We start from the raw sequence: 16,922 nt of genomic DNA, 5'->3' as shown, positions 1-16,922 counted from the left end.
GTTGAACTTAATTAATTTTTCCTAAATTATATAAAATATTTATTATTCGGTATTTCGCTGAATACTTTAATATTAAAAAAGTAAAAAACATACTTTTTGTAACTGTCTAGTATTATTACTGTTTGGAGATCAAATTGTATTTTCTTTAACTATGATTTTTTTCAAACATTTTCATAATATATATATATATATATATATAAATAATATTTTATAGTTCCTCTTTTAAGATATATATATATATATAAAATTTATGTTAGAAGTGTGCGCATGCAAAATTTGATTAATTAACTATTGTACTTCTGAATTCATTCTTCGATTGAGATGGGAAGGATTATAATTACATTTTTTATTAAAAAAAAATTAAAGCGTTTAACAATGATATAAGTTATTTGTGTTTATTCTTTTAATTTAAAATTTAATCCTACCTTAAGTGAAATCATTCTTAATTACTTATGTTCGCGGGCACGCAAGACACAAAATTATTGGAGAAACCTAAGAAAACCTTTACATTTAATCGGATGAATTAAAGTTCAAAATAGCAAATGATAAATGGTAAATAGCATCAATAAATAATAAATAATATTATAGGAATAATATTTTTAATTCAAGAATTAAGCGTATATTAAGATAGAATTTGAATGACAGGATTATTCTTTACATGTCTATAATAAATTCTTAAGAAAAAAATATAATTTAAAACAAGTTTAATAAAAATTTCACATAAAAGACTCGAATATGTATGAGTGTGCTTTGTGGGGCCACTATAACCTTTTCCATTAACATCATCTTTAGTAGCATCAAAAAAGTCCTTAAGCCTCTTCAAATTTACCAAAATGTGTGAGAAATTATAAAGCCATAAAAACTTCAATTGGAATAAAAAAGACAAAAGATTTATGGAATGACTACAAAAAATGGATATTCTTTCTTATACACAGCAGTGAAGTAAAGTAAAGAAATTTCATCTCTCTTGCTCTTTTACCCTACCGCATATTAATTTCCTATTCATTGCTTATTTCTTATATACTCGGACTAGTTCACAGCGCTTATAAGTTAATTACGATCATTATAATCTACGTGCTCGTTACCATAAATACAAATCCAATTATGAATCTTTAACCCAGATTTTAGGTTAAACAAAATCAACCCCTAGCCAGGGAGTAGAAGCTATAATGGTTCTATAAGGACACAAATTGTAGGATGATGGATGTCAAAATCTTTTCAAACTTATGATCTAATTTGTAATCATAGGAATTTTACATGAAGGTCGCCATTCAGTACTTGAATCCTGTGATATTCATTTTTCAAGTATCCGTTAATTGGGCAGTGACTACGTACCTCAGATTTCAAATAGCCATAAAACACAGTTTATAGATGAGATTTACATTATCTTTAGTGCCAATTGGACAATAGGAATTATTCAGCAATCTAAACTATTAACAGGAAGTGCTCTTCATCTTATGCTTAAGAATAATCATCGCACACTCTTTCAATCCTTGAAGCGACACATCTGTTTCTATTACAAAAATAGAAGGTATGAACAAACGTCCGCAAACCAAATGATTTGTGTTTTACTACACAAATTCATGCCTTTCCCTTAGGAAGATCGTGACCTAGTAGACCGACATTTCATTATTACCGTATACATAAACATAAACCACTGAAGTACAGAAAAGATTACGGTAAAAAAATAAAGAAAAGACCGAGATATATATCTAGGAGAGACACAATTAACGACAAAAGCTTCCTGCAGTGAAAAGCATATGGTTCCTTCACTTCGTTTGCCTCACAAGAAGCACTGGACATTTAGCATTGTGAACACAGTAGTTGCTGACACTTCCTAGAAAAGCCCTATTCCAGGTCATAAAAGGTAAACATCATCAGCTCGTATATTGAACTATTTGAACCTTGATAAATTTGAGCAAGCGCAGCAACACTGTCTAGATATCGCCAGTGAAAGACAAATGATTTGTTTGTAAGAAGGACAATTTGTGCATCAATTAGAACGTTTGCTGCTCATAATAAGTGAATACTCTGCTCAACTTATCAAATTAGAGGGTATAAGCAAATCCCCAAGAAGGTTGTTGACGTTTTCTCAAAGAATACTGCAAGCATAATACAAACACACACATATGCTTGCATTGTACATTCAAACTTCTAAATTCTTGTCTTTCTTCCTAGTAGTTATATATATGCCTCATCACAACAATCAAGAATTAACTCGCTAATGGTATTCTACTCAATACAGTGGCGTACGCGAAATTTTTTATAAGCAGTGTCGACATTTAAAGAAAGTGAACAAAAAACAAATCATTACAACATCATATTAACGGAAAAACTTATTCAAATCATATAAATAAAATACAACTTATGTTTAATCTCCTCAACGAGTTTCTAGTTTGAAATGTAATTAGAATAGTCTCATTTGGTAATAAATACTTCTTTTTCTATATAAGCTCTCAATTGAAGTAGTAGTTTTTTCCGATGAATTTTCATATTTCTGAATATACTTAAGGCACCAAGTAACTAAACACTCAAAAGCTCTTCTCGACGAGGTTTCTTATTTAATTACTAATATATTTAAGGCACCAAATAATTACTAGAAAGCTCATCACTCATTCTATTTCACAAATTAATCTTAATCAACTTCATTGTCGAGAAAGCTCTTTCTATAAGTTTTTCGGAAAGATTATCAAGAGGATAAGCTCCATGCTTCTTTGTCTAGTTTTTTTTGGAAAGATAACCAAGTCTCAAAAAATGGAAAGACCTTTTACCGGACATCAAATTAATGATATTAATTTAAATGAACCCTAGAAAAATTCATGAAATTGGATTCACAAAGAAAAATATTAATGATTATCTTCAAGAAATTCCTACTAGAAATAAGAGGAAAACAGTAAAAAAAATAGTAAAAGAACTTACAAAATAAATTGCAACAAATACCACGCCCTGCTTGAAATTGTAGAGGAAAATTAGTAATTATTTTTCAAAGTTATGCTTGAATAATCCTAAAGTAAATTGGAGGTGTTTGTTGTTGAACAGACGCATCGTAATCCAGCACGTTTGATTTTTTCAACTAGGGTCTGTAGATCAAGCCTCGCTCACAACATCTTATTTTTAGCAGATAAAGCAGGAACCTCCTACCCTATAAGGATTCGAACTCAGGACCCACATTTCATAAGATAGGCGCTTCGCCAGTGAGCCGGAATACTATTTTTGTCTCAATGGGTGTCATGTAAATATTTGTATATCTGATTTTGCACAGTAAAACATATAAACATATTTATTAAAATTTTCCGAGGAAGCCGTGTCGGATGATACACCTTGCCATAACGTGGGTCCGCCCCTGATTCAATAGCTATTGGATATTTTATCACATGATAAAAATTGCAAGGATAACAAACCTTTTTTTGGAACAAACCTGCTCCAGCAATCCGAATATTATGTAAAATATTAATCTGAATTAAAGCAAGACATGCTTCTAATTAATAGAATTGATCACTTGAAAGCACTTTCTGGAAAGGTGATATCTTGTTTCCATGTTAAGGAAAAAACATGGCATTCAAGTGATACATAAATTAGTTTTTTAAGTTAGCCCTGTGCTGGAGACTGGAGTGGGGACGGACAATCTTTTAAGTGTGCTTAGAGTAACAGTTTGAAGTATAAAAAAAGATAAGACGCGAGAATGATCAACACATATCAAAAAAGGAGCAATTAGAACCACAAGATACCTTTCTAGAGCCTTCCGGTTATGGCTACCCAACACAAGCAATTGAACATTGAGCTTTTCAACGGCTGCACAAATAGCTTCCTTAGGATCCCCAACTTCTGCTATTGTCTGTGGTGTTACCTATAGGAAAAAGAATAAGCACATAATTTCACAAAGTGCTGGAAGCATCAGGCATTGCCACTAAATAGGAGTTCACAGAATTCATAATGTCCAGATACTATGTTGATTCTCAACAAGAACTCTCTCATCCCTTAGCTGCATTTTAAGAAAGGATTGACATAAAAACAATAAGATGGACAGACGGAATTCAGAACTATATGCACGACGCAAGCTGAAATGCTGTAACAATTGAAAGGTCCTTTAACCTATTGACCACAAAAACTTTAATGACCTCGATAGACGAGTGTTTATAGTGTCCAAAGACAGACCATTGTACAAGCTACTGCTGATAACCTGACAAAACCAAGTGCAGAATAGGTTGATTGATCAACTTACTAGTCCAATTTCACTTACGAGTAGTTATTTATTTATCTATTTTAACTCATCATATTCTGTGGCAAGAGTGTGTGGCTTTTTCTCTCAGTCACATCATTAGAGTTTCTCCACATCTCATATGTTTTTGATAGGTTTCTTGCAATTACCTTATAATGAATTTGTACATTAGAATCCAAGCCACTTGGCCTGAAAATATTTTTGGGACTTGCTTTTTGAACCTTTATCTGGGCTTAGCTTCAACTAAGGAGAATATCATAGACACGGGGTTCATAAGTTGCAGACCCAGAGTTTCTAAGTCATGGGTGCTCATCTGCATTTAATCTTCTTCTTTTTTATTTAAATGAAAACTAAAGGATAAAAAATTTTGGACCATTTTTCAACTTGTGTGTCATTTTGTCCAGAAGCCATGTTAATCTTCTCTGCATCGTTCCAATTTTGTTGGATATCCCCGAAGGAACTCTGCCTTTATTCTAGAGTATTGACTTGCACCTAATCAGGGAAAGGGCAGTGTTTTGGACGGCGCGCGGCGACTAAAGGCGACAAGGGCCTGCCTCGCCTTAAGGCGCGGCGCGCGGCGAGGCGCTCGCCTTTTTGAAGTGCGGCGCCAATAAATACCAAAAAATTAAAATATTTAATTGCATATGTAAATAATCAAAATCTCACTAGCAATAACATATTAGCAAATATTTCAATTCAAAATTCCATAATTCCAACCTATGTCTTTTTTGCTAGCGTCCGACGATTCCATTGAATTTGAACCTACTGTTTATAACTGTGTAACAAAATTTAAACAATTATTGAACAGAAAAAATAGGAGCAAAACAACCAATGCCTCACTGGTCCAAACAGAGAAAAAAAAAACAGAGGAAGAAACAGAGGAGAAAAAAAACAGAGCAATTAACAGAGGTGAAAAAAACTGAGGGTAAAAAAACAGAGGAGAAAAACCAGAAAACGAAGAAGAGAATAGAATCAGTCAAAAAAAAAAAAAAAAACCAGAGGTGGCCGGAAATAGGGCAGTTGTCGCCGGAAAAAAAGAAGAAGAAAGAAGAAGAACAGATGAAGAAGCAGAAGTCGAAAATACAGGAGGAAGAAAGAAGAAGAAAGAAGAAGAACTGAAGAAAAAGAAGAAGGAGAAAGAGACATACCTGAAACCTTGAAGGAGAAGAGAGGAGGAGGCAAACAAAAAACCCTAGCTGCTATTTTTATTTAGTCCTCCACTTCATTTAAGTCCTCCACTTTTTTTAATTATTTTTTTTTAAAACCCTAGCTGCTCGCCTCGCCATTTATTCTCGCCTCGCCATGGCGCCATCCTCGCCTTTCTCGCCATTGGCGCGCCTTTTGAAGGTCTGCTCGCCATGGCCATGAAAGGCGCAGCAGCCACGCCTTGCCTCGCCTCTCGCCAAAGGCGAGAAGGCGCTCGCCTTTAATAACACTGGGAAAGGGTGCTTGGATCAATCTATTTGTATGTTAATACTACTTTCTTATGTAAAAGTACGCCTAGTGCGTGGGTAAAGAACAAGCTTGAGCACCCATTAGTCCCTAAGTGGGCCCACCATTGGGGTTCATCCTGTTGGGAGATTAGAAAGGGTTCACGCAGCTGAATAAAAACAAGCAGGAACTACAACCTTTCCCTGTACTTGTGAGGACAAAAATATAGAAAAGAAAAATTGATACCGAACTTTTAATGTGGAAAAACTTCTTTAATGAGAAGAGTAAAAACCACAGGACCAAAACTTCATTATATCAATGAGAGAGTTATAGAAGTTCTCCAAAATGGCAACAACACCAATGCCAAACACGGAGCAATAATAGCAATAGGAATAACAACCGAACAAGAGAAGTTTGAGATAAAAACACCAAAGACGCAGCTACTGTTCACGGCCAAAAATCTGGAGCTACAGGACTCCAAATCTTGCTCCGTCAGTTTCTAATCGAAGATCAAGCTGTTAGGAACACTCAGTTCAAATTCAGCTTAATCTGATAAGCAACGAAGTGGGAATCGCCAAAAGAAGCTGGCTGGTCGGAGGGTTTTTTCAGCGGGAAAAAAAAAAACTGCACTCTTTCTCCCTATATTGTGCTCTACTTCTCTATTTTATCTTAGTGTGTATTTCTGTTGTACTTCAACTGGAGAATCATCTGCCTATTTATAGAGGTGAATACCTCTCCTTGATATCACTGATGACATCCACGGTCCCAAAATTAGACTTGGCTTCATTGACTTTGCCAAACAAATCTTCTTTAGTCAAAAGCCATGGATTTGGACGGTGACCAATAGCCAGTTGCAATCAGCTGGAAAACTTCTTCTATGAGTATGAATGGGTCGGCAAATTTTTTTTGCCAACCCTCCACCTTCCACATTTACTTCCATGAGGAGGACTCAACAAATCTCCTCCTCATGACGAAATGGAGGACCTCACCATCCCAGCAATCAACTAACAAGTCTCAAATGTCTCCCTTGGCAATGTTTTAATCATCATATCAACACCATTATCATCAGTATGAACCTTTTCTAGTCCATCAACTTGAAATTCAACACATGTCGTATCCAATGATACCTAGTGTTTTCGAGAGTGAGAAGCGGAAAAAAGCGACGAGTGCTCGCTTCACCAAAGTGAGAAGCGTGAAGTGGCGCACACTTTTTTCAACTGAAGCGCAATTTTATACAAAAATAAAAAATATTAAATGCATCGATAAATAACCAAGAACTCAATAGAAATCACATATAAGCAAATCTTTCAATTCTTAAATTAAAAAGTAAATAATAGCTAAAAAGCTATTTACTAACAATCACAACATAGCATAACAACAACAACAACAACCCAGTATAATCCCACATCGTAGGGTCTGGGGAGGGTAGAGTGTACGCAGACCTTACTCCTACCAAGGTAGGACGGTTTGCTTTCCGAAAGACCCTCGGCTCAAGAAAAGCATAAAAGCATAAACAAGTCGATAATGCTAAGAAATTCAAAGCGACATGTAAAAGCAATAATATAAAATAAAATAATGCAATCGGCACAGTACCACAGGGTAATGAAAGCACAGAAATAGTAGATAATAGCATAAATTGAGCATAAGAAATTATATCATGCGATCGCGATTACTAATAAGAACGGGTAACGGACTATCTACTAGCCTTCTACCCTAATTTGGGTCCTCCAAACCCTCCTATCTAAGGTCATGTCCTCTCGCAAGTCGTAATCGTGCCATGTCGTGTCTAATTACCTCCCCCAATACTTCTTCGCCTACCCCTACCTCGTCTGAAACCATCCATGGCCAACCTCTCACACCTCCGCACTGGGGCATCTGTGTCTCTCCTCTTCACATGCCCAAACCATCTCAATCTCGCTTCTCGCAACTTGTCTTCCACCGAGGCCACCCCCACCTTATCCCGAATATCCTCATTCCTAATCCTGTCGCTCCTGGCGTGGCCACACATCCATCTCAACATTCTCATCTCGGCTACTTTCATCTTTTCGAACGTGAGAGATCTTAACTGCCAAAGCACTCCGCCCCCATACAACATAGTCGGTCTAACCACCGCTTTGTAGAACTTGCCCTTAAGTTTTGGTGGCACCTTCTTGTCACATAGCACTCCGGAAGCAAGCCTCCATTTCATCCACCCACCCCCAATACGACGTGTGACATCCTCGTCAATCTCCCGCCGCCTTGCACAATAGACCCAAGGTACTTAAAACTATTTTTCTTCTCGGGACGACCCGGGTACCAAGCCTCACTTCCACGCCAAATTCCCTCCCGAGGCGCTTCACCGAACTTACACTCCAAGTACTCGTCTTGGTCCTACTCAAATTAAACCCTTTAGTCTCCAAAGTATGTCTCCAATCCTCCAAACCTTAGCGTTAACTCCGCTACGAGTCTCGTCAATCAAGACTATATCGTCCGCGAAAAGCATACACCATGGCACCTCACCTCGAATTTGCCGTGTCAATCCATCCATCACTAAGGCAAATAGAAACGGACTAAGAGCCGATCCTTGACGCAACCCCATCACAACCGGAAAGCTGGTCCGAGTCTCCTCCTACCGTCCTTACTTTGGTTTTGCTCCCTCATACATGTCCTCGATCACCCTAATGTACGCCACAGTACACTTTTAGCCTCCAAGCATTTCCATAGATCTCTCTCGAACTTTATCATAAGCCTTTTCTAGGTCGATGAATACCATGCGTAAGTCTCTCTCTTCCTCTCCCTATACCGCTCCACCAATCTTCTCACAAGATGGATGGCTTCGTAGTCGAGCGTCCCCGCATAAATCCGAACCGGTTCTCTCGAAATAGACACACCTCTCCTCACCCTCATCTCCACCACCCTTTCCCCATAGTTTCATAGTATGGCTTAGCGCTTGATACCTCTATAGTTGTTACAACTCGGGATATCTCCCTTATTCTTGTACAGAGGATCATTTCACTCGCCCTCCATTCTTCGGCATCAATGCCGTCTTAAAGATGACATTAAACAACCTAGTCGCCCACTCCAAACCCGCCGGCCCCGCGCTCTTCCAAAATTCCCCGTGATCCCGTCCGGTCCGATCGCTCTTCCCCGCGCATCCTACGAACAAAGACCCCTAACCTCCTCAACCTTAATACTCCCGCAATACCCAAAATTACGCCGCCTTCCCCGTATGTTCTAAATCTCCCAACACAATGTCTCGTCGTCCCCTTCTTCATTCAAGAGTTTGTAGAAGCATGACCGCCATCTCCGTCTAACGAGTCTCCTCTACCAATACTTTGCCACGCTCGTCCTCGATGCACTTTGCTTGATCCACATCACGTGCTTTTCTCCCTCGCCTTGCTAGCCTCGAACAATTTCTCGGTCCCCTCCTTGCTCTTCTAGTTCGGAAGATACATGCGTTCAAAAGCTGCCGCTTTTGCCGTCGAAACCGCCAACTTCGCCTCCTTCCTCGCCATCTTATAAAGCTCCGTGTTTGTCCACTTCTCCACCTCATCCTTGCTTTCTATCAACTTCGCATACGCCACCTTCTTTGCTTCCACTTTCCTCGAACTTCTCCATTCCACCACCAGTGCCTTTATGCTGGCCACGTCTACCTGTCGAGACCCCCAACACTTCTCTTGCTACCACCCTAATGCAACTAGCCGTCTTATCCCACATACTGGTCGCATCCCCACTACTATCCCAGGCCCCCATATCCTTCAATTTCTCTCCCATCTCCAGAGGCACTAGTCATGGTCAAACTACCCCATCTGATCCTAGGTCGGTCATCCACGACCCTCTTCTTCCTCGTCCTCTTGATCCCTAAATCCATCACCAAGAGCTTATGGCGGGTTGTAAGATAGTCGTCGAATGACCTTACAATCTTTGCACAGACCTTTATCATCCTTCCGAAGGAGTAAAAAGTCTATCTGAGTTTTGGCCACCGAACTACGGAAGGTTACCAAGTGTTCCTCCTTCTTTGGGAAATTCGAATTGGCTATCACCAACCCAAAGGCTCTTGCAAAATCCAAAAGTGAGACTCCTCCTCCATTTCTGTCCCCGAAGCCAAAGCCTCCATGCACATCATCATAACCTTCCGAAATAGGCCCGATGTGTCCATTGAAATCACCTCCCACGAATAGCTTCTCAGTAGGCGGTATGCCTCCCACTAACTCGTCCAAATCCTCCCAAAAACGCCTCTTCTCCTCCCTCGCCTAGCCGGCCGCGCGCATACGCACTAATAATGTTCAAAGTGAATCCTTCAACGACCACCTTAATCGACATCATCCTATCGCCGCCCTCCTAACCTCTACCACCGGATCCCTTAATTCACTATCTACTAAAATGCCCACCCCATTTCTATACTTCGACCTACCAGAGAACCACAACTTATATCCGTCTACCTCCTTAGCTTTAGGACCTACCCATTTGATCTCTTGGATACAAGCTATATTAATCCTCCTCTTCTTAAGAATCTTAACTAGCTCTATGGACTTCCCCGTTAACGTCCCAATATTCCAAGAACCTACTATCAACCTAGACGCTCCTTCAACCCACTTACCCCTCCTAACCCTCGCCCCCGTCCCCAAACGAGAACATGACCCTAGTCTACCATCACTAAGCCAAGCCACAAGTAAGAGTATTAACTAATAAATTCAAAAGTCTAAAGTTAGCAAAATTTTACTACAAATGTGTGGACAAATAATGGATATAGCAACCGGAGGTACCAACTCCAGTTGAACTAAACCTGGTCGCCGCCGGAAAATACTGTTCACGTCGGAGTTACTGTTCACTGTTGAAATTCTGTTCCCAAATACCTGAAACAGAAGAAGAGAAGAGGGGGGAAAGAGAAGAGGAAAAAAAAGGAGATGGAAAAGAGAAAGGAAAAAAGAAAACAGTAGGGAAAAAGAAGGGGCTGCCGGAAAATGGTGTCGGAAAATTCTCCGGCGATGGCGCGACTGCGTTCTTACAGCGCCAACAGCAGCTAGGGAAAAAAAGGAGAGAAAAGGGGAAAAAAAGGAGAAGAGAAGAAGAATAGGAGATGAAGAAAAGGGGAGGAGAAAAAGTAAATCTGGCCGGAAAAGTGACCGGCGTTACCTGATAGCCGGAGTTACCTGGTCGACGGAAGCGGGCTGGTCGCCGGACGTGGTGGCAGGTGGGGTGGGGGGGGGAGAGGAGAGAAAAATATTTACAGTAAAAATAACAGAACAGAAAAATCCCAAAACAGAGGATAAAAGCAGAGCAGAACAGGAAAAAAATTGCAGCTAGTCGAAGAACTGATAATAATAGAAAAGAAAAAGGAAAAAGGCGTAACCCAGCCCTAGCAGTGCAGTCGAGTAGCAGCAGAAATAGCAGAGATAGAAGAGAAGAAGAGAAGAAGAAACTCGAAAAAGGAGGAGATTAGAAGAAGAGGAAGACAAGAGAAAAGAAGAGAAGAGAAGAGCTTACCATGAAGAGAAGTCGCAGCAGTCGAATTCGAAGGAGAGGAAGAGAAGAGAAGTCGTAGCTCACTCAAGTATGATTTTACAAAATTTTATAATTAAAGCATAGAATCTCGCCTTCCTCGCTTAAGCGCACCTTTAGTGTGCCTCGCTTCTCGCTTCAGTCGCAGAAGTGCACGCTTTTTCTCCATTGCCTTGCTTCACGGCAGAAAAGCATAGCCCTGCGCTGCGCCTCGCTTCACGCTTAAAGCGCTAAAGCGAGCACTTCTGATAACACTAATGATACTTAACATCAATATGCTTTGATCTGGCATGGAAACTAGAATTCTTACCAAGGTGACTGGCACTCTGATTGTCGCGAGCAACACATACCTATCTTGCTTGACACCAATCTCAAGAAGAAAGTTCTTCATCCATATCAACTCCTTGCAAGCTTCTATCGATACAATAAACTCAGCCTCTGTTTTGAATCTGCAACACACTTTTGCAACCTTGACTGCCATAATATAGCTCTCCCAACAAATTTGATCAAATAACTTGAAGTAGACTTACAAGAATCAACATCTCCTGCCATGTTTGCATCAGTAAAACAAACTAGCAAGGGCTTCTTTTCATCAAAACTAAGACTCAAATAAGCTATACCTTTGAGATACCTCATAATCCACTTCACAGAATTCCAATGCTCTTTACCTGAATTAGAAAGAAAACGACTCACTGTACCAACTGCATGAGCAATATCTGGTCTTCTAGCATACATCAAACTTCCAACTGATGAGGCATAAGGAACTTTCTCCATCTCTTCCTTCTCTTTATCTGTGGAGGGCTATTGCTCAACACTCAACTTGAAATGAGGAGCAAGAGGACTAGCAAAAGGTTTAGCCCTTAACATGTTAAACCTTTCGAGTACCTTCCTTATGTACTTCTCTTGTGACAAATGAAGCTTCCGTTCATCTCTAAAACGTCCTCATGCACAAAATCTGCTTAGCATAACCCAAGTCTTTTATAGCAAAAGACTAACTCAACCGTTTCTTTAACTCGTCAATCTTGGAAGCATCTCTGCCCGCAATCAACATATCATCCATATATAGCAAGAGGAAGATAACATCATCATCAGAAAATCTTTGTACAAACACATAATGATCTGAAGAAGTCTTCTTGTAGCCTTGCTCCCCCATAGCAGATTCAAATTTATTGTACCACTATCTAGGCGCTTGCTTTAATCCATAGACTCTTCTTAAGTTTGCACACAGAATTTTCTTTACCTTTTACCTTGAAACGCTCGGGTTGTTGAGCATAAATCTCTTCTAAGTCACCGTGAAGAAAAACAGTTTTCACATCCATCTGCTCAAATCTCTAAATCAAGAGTAGTAGCCAAACTAAGAACTGTACGAATGGAGGACATTTTCACAACAGGAGAAAATATGTCGTCAAAGTCAATACCTTTCCTTTGACCAAACCCCTTAACAACTAAACTAACTTTGTACCTGGGCTTCAAGTTGTGTTCTTCAGTTTTAACTTTAAACACCCACTTGTCCTTCAAAGCTCTCGTGCCCTTAGGCAATTTCACCAACTCAGAGGTGTGGTTCTCATACAGAGATTTCATCTCATCTTGCATAACTTCAATCCATTAAGCCTTGTGCTCATCTTTCATGGCCTCCTCATAACATTCAGGTTTTGCCCCATCAGTGAATAACACATACTCATTAGGTGAATAACAAGAAGAAGGAACATGTTGTCTAGTAGATCTCCTAAGAGGACTATCTGACTCGTCCACAATTTCATGAGTAGGAGCATCCACCTTCTCAACAACATCAACATTATCATCATCAGCATCAACATGCATGATGCTGATCATGAACATGATTCTGGGCATCACCATCATCATCAAGCCCACCAACATCATTCACACTTGTATGAGGAACTTGATCAAGATTAACTAAACCATAAGAAATTGAAGAGTCTAGCTTCAACTGATTCACACTCATAGAAGAAGTTTTGCAACTAATTGCAAATGGTTATTGGTCACTATCCAAATCCATGACTTTTGACAAACAAAGATTTGTTTGGCAAAGTTAATGAAGCCATGTCAGATTTTGGATTCAGGGATGTCATCGGTGACATCAAGGAGTTCACCTCTATAAATAGGCAGATCATTCTTCAGTTGAAGCACACCAAAATACACACCAAGATAAAAAAGAAAAGTAGAGCGCAATATAGATAGAAAGAGTGCAGTTTTTTTTCTTCTGAAAATATCTCCGACCAGCCAGCTTCTTTTGGCGATTCCCACTTCATTTCTTAACGGATTAAGCAGAAATTTGAGCTGGGTGTTCCCAACAACTTGGTCTTCGATCAAAAACTGACCGAGCAAGATTTGGAGTCCTGTAGCTCCAGATTTTTTATCGTGAACAGTAGCTATGTCTTTGGTGTTTTTCTTCCAAACTTCTCTTGCTTAGTTGTTATTCCTGTTGGGTTATTGTTGCTCTGTGTTTGGCATTTATGGTGTTGCCATTTTGGAGAACTTTTGTAAATCTCATTGATATAGTGGAGTTTTGGTCCCGTGGTTTTTACTCTTCACATTTAAGAGGTTTTTCCATGTTAAAATTTCAGTGTCAATTTTTCTTCCGGAAACAGCCTCTCTACGTCCCAAGGTAGGAGTGAGATCTGCGTACTCGACCCTCCCCTGACCTCACTTTGTGGAATTTCACTGGGTATGTTGTTGTTGTTGTTGATATTTTTTGTTCTCACAAGTATAAGGAAAGGTTTTAGTTCCTGTTTGTTTTTATTCCGCTGCGTGAACCCCATTCTCCAATCTCCCAACACATCCATCATCTAGTGGTAACATAGATCCTAGAAGTCGGTTTTTCCGGGAAGCTAGTAGTTTAAAATTCTAGCAAGACATATAAGCTGCATGAGTTTTACCTAAACATCTTTTTAGTTGTTCCTAGCGCATGCTTTCCAACATGCATACACAAAACAAAAAGTTTTAAAATCTTTATTAGAGCTAGGACAATATATGTAAAGTATCCAAAGTCCGAACCATGAGAAACCATCTTATGCATAGTTTTTTTTTTTTTTTGGGAATATAATACTTGCAGGTTGAGATTTAAATATATGAGACAAAGTATCAATAAGTCAAATAATAGCTTTTACAACGAGGAGAACCCACCATTTTCTAGTCACATGTTAACACTTCAGTAATAGCAAAATCAAATAGAGATGCTGTTCGTTTTAGATTTCACAATTTTGTTTGGAGTTTTTCCCCTGGGAAAAGATAGTCCTCCAACAGGTCAATAAAGCTAATGACATCAGGCAGTTACCGGTAACTCAGAGCCATTAATGAAGTCATCAAAATGAATCACATGCTTTCAGAAAGTCACATTAAGGATAAATTTAACGATACTACTATACAATTCATGAGCCGAGGGTCTATACGAAACAACCTCTCTACCTTCACGAGGTAGAGGTACGGTCTATGTACGCTCTACCCTCCCCAGACCTCACTTGTGGGATTACACTGGGTATGTTGTTGTTGTTGTTGTATTATAACAAGTCAATGCTATTATTATGACCACATAAGAGCCATTAATGAAAAGAATGGTGATTGAAGTCAACTGAAAGATAGATAAATAAGAAAAGAACTTGAAGGGCAGAATCGAGAACGGGAAAGGTGTGAATTACTAGTAAAGGCATACCCCAGATTTGATGCAGATATCCTTGGCTCTCTCTAAAAGAGCTTCCGCCATCTTCTTCCGGTTTTCCTGAACTGATGCAACTAGTTCAGGGGCTGCAACAGAGAAAACAGACGTCTCATCGAAACCAACATTCACATGATATTACCCTAATCTAGAAGATCATATATTATTTTATCGCATCATATGATGTAAAACTATAATATCTCTACCACCGAGTGTGGTGAGGCACGACGCAAATCCGAGTTAGTCGAGCCAGTAGGTTTCAAGTACCAGATGCAAAAGCAAATAAAAAAAATAAAAAATAAAAATCTCTCTCCACAAGCTGGAGACTTCAAAAAAGTTAACTTGCAGTACAACTAGAAGGATAGACAGTAAAATTATAAGCATTTCAAAATGCACCAGTAAAACTACAAGGATAGAGAGCAAAATTATAGGGATAAGTGATGGAATACAGGCATAAACAGCGGAAGCAAATAGCCAGGATCGAACTTGCATGTAATATAGACAACAAATAATCATAGATTTTAATCAAACATAAAATCAATACTTATCTCTTATCTCTTGAAGCGTGACCGCAAGAGCGAATCGAACCTTCAATCACGAGCAAAAAACATCCACAAGATCGTTCTTCAGTTCCACAGTCTTCTACTATGTAACCTTCTACTATGTATCCTAGATATTCTTAGAACTAGATACCCGAGTGACGAGTATTGCGGCCGGGAAAAGTCTTAGACTTAGGGCTGAACAGCTATGCTTATATAGCCACGTTTTGGGTGTAAAACCCTAGCAAAAAACGTGTGGCTTTTCCTTGCCCACCAAGAATATTATTTTTCCTTATTCTAAAATATTCAGGCATAGTAGGGACCACAGATTTTAATAATGAGGCTTCCTATTGTGATATTAATTCGAAATATGAGAGAATTAATCCTATCACAATAAATTATAATTTATTCCACTAAAAAATTGTAACTGCACTCCTCAGTTCAATTTCGAAATCATATAATCCTTTATAGTTCTGCTTAACTTATATCATGTGACAGATACAAAATCCACCTGTAGGGTTTTCACATGAGACTTATAAGCATCCATAAGGGGTATCATCAATCTCAAAGTCGAGGCACGGACTCTATCAACTAATTATTATTTCACAAATGTATTTTGTCATTATCCAATTTATCAGGAATACATAGACCCGCAATTGAGTCGTACCTTTTAATAAATCAAAATAATAAACAAATCACATTGATCATAATAATGATATCAAGATTAAGAGTATAAGTACATTTAATGAGCTAGAGAGGTTGATTTAATGAGCCAAAGAGGTTGTTTTATATATTCAGTACAAAAACACTAATCTCTACTTGGTCCGTTCAATACATACAAAATGTACTAAGACAAGAAGCTCGCACTATCTAGTTCCCATAACGAAGATAATTATATTTAATCTTGTGCTACAATCGTACCGATAGCTTCGTCCAATTTCTATCTTAGATTGTGAACATAAAACTTTATACTTATAAGAACCAATGATTTAATCTTCCGTGTATAAGCTAAGCTCTATACACTAAATCATCTACTATATAAGTAAAGGACATACATACTAGTACATGAGCTATTTAACTCTTTAATAAAATTGAATAAACAATTGTTCTATAATAAATACTATATCCAAACACATAGTTAATTATATATACGGAAAAGGGCCTAAAATACCTCGAACTATTAAAATTGGTACAAAAATACCCTTCATCCACCTTTGAGCCCCCAAATACCCTTGACGTCCACTATAGGGTCTAATATACCTCTGACATCCACCTACGGGGTCTAATATCTTATTTAACGACTTTATCTCATTCATGACATGTCAGCATTTAATTGGTTACCCCATATAATTAACTAATGTAATTAATTTTAAACTATGTTGACCGGATCCCAACCCACCTACCTGACAAACCCGACCCGCCCCAAATTAAATAAGACTAAAAACGAAGCAATTTTATCAAAGTATCACTTATTTCTGCTGGAAACAATAAAAATTGCGGTACGCTAATGTTTAATTCAAGCACTAATACCAAGTTGCATAATAGTTTATCCTGTTCGCTCAGTTATTCTCATCCAAAT

At 38.6% G+C, this 16,922-nt stretch overlaps 1 protein-coding gene and 1 non-coding gene across 2 annotated transcripts; both read right to left on the bottom strand.

The window, feature by feature from the left end:
* Window positions 1-1,348: 1,348 nt before the first annotated feature.
* LOC132037128 (universal stress protein A-like protein) lies at window positions 1,349-14,942 on the bottom strand (the record flags this gene model as incomplete). Its single annotated transcript, XM_059427588.1, has 3 exons — window positions 1,349-1,848; window positions 3,729-3,847; window positions 14,802-14,942. Coding segments are annotated over 3 exons (339 nt in total), but the record flags the coding sequence as incomplete, so codon positions are not given.
* Window positions 4,580-4,680, bottom strand: LOC132038718 (U6 spliceosomal RNA). Its single transcript, XR_009410205.1, has one exon. It is a non-coding gene; the product is annotated as a U6 spliceosomal RNA (small nuclear RNA).
* Window positions 14,943-16,922: the final 1,980 nt, after the last annotated feature.

This window comes from Lycium ferocissimum, chromosome 11 (assembly GCF_029784015.1).
Source record: "Lycium ferocissimum isolate CSIRO_LF1 chromosome 11, AGI_CSIRO_Lferr_CH_V1, whole genome shotgun sequence".
NCBI lineage: Eukaryota > Viridiplantae > Streptophyta > Magnoliopsida > Solanales > Solanaceae > Lycium > Lycium ferocissimum.
This window is presented reverse-complemented; position numbering and strand designations above follow the sequence as displayed.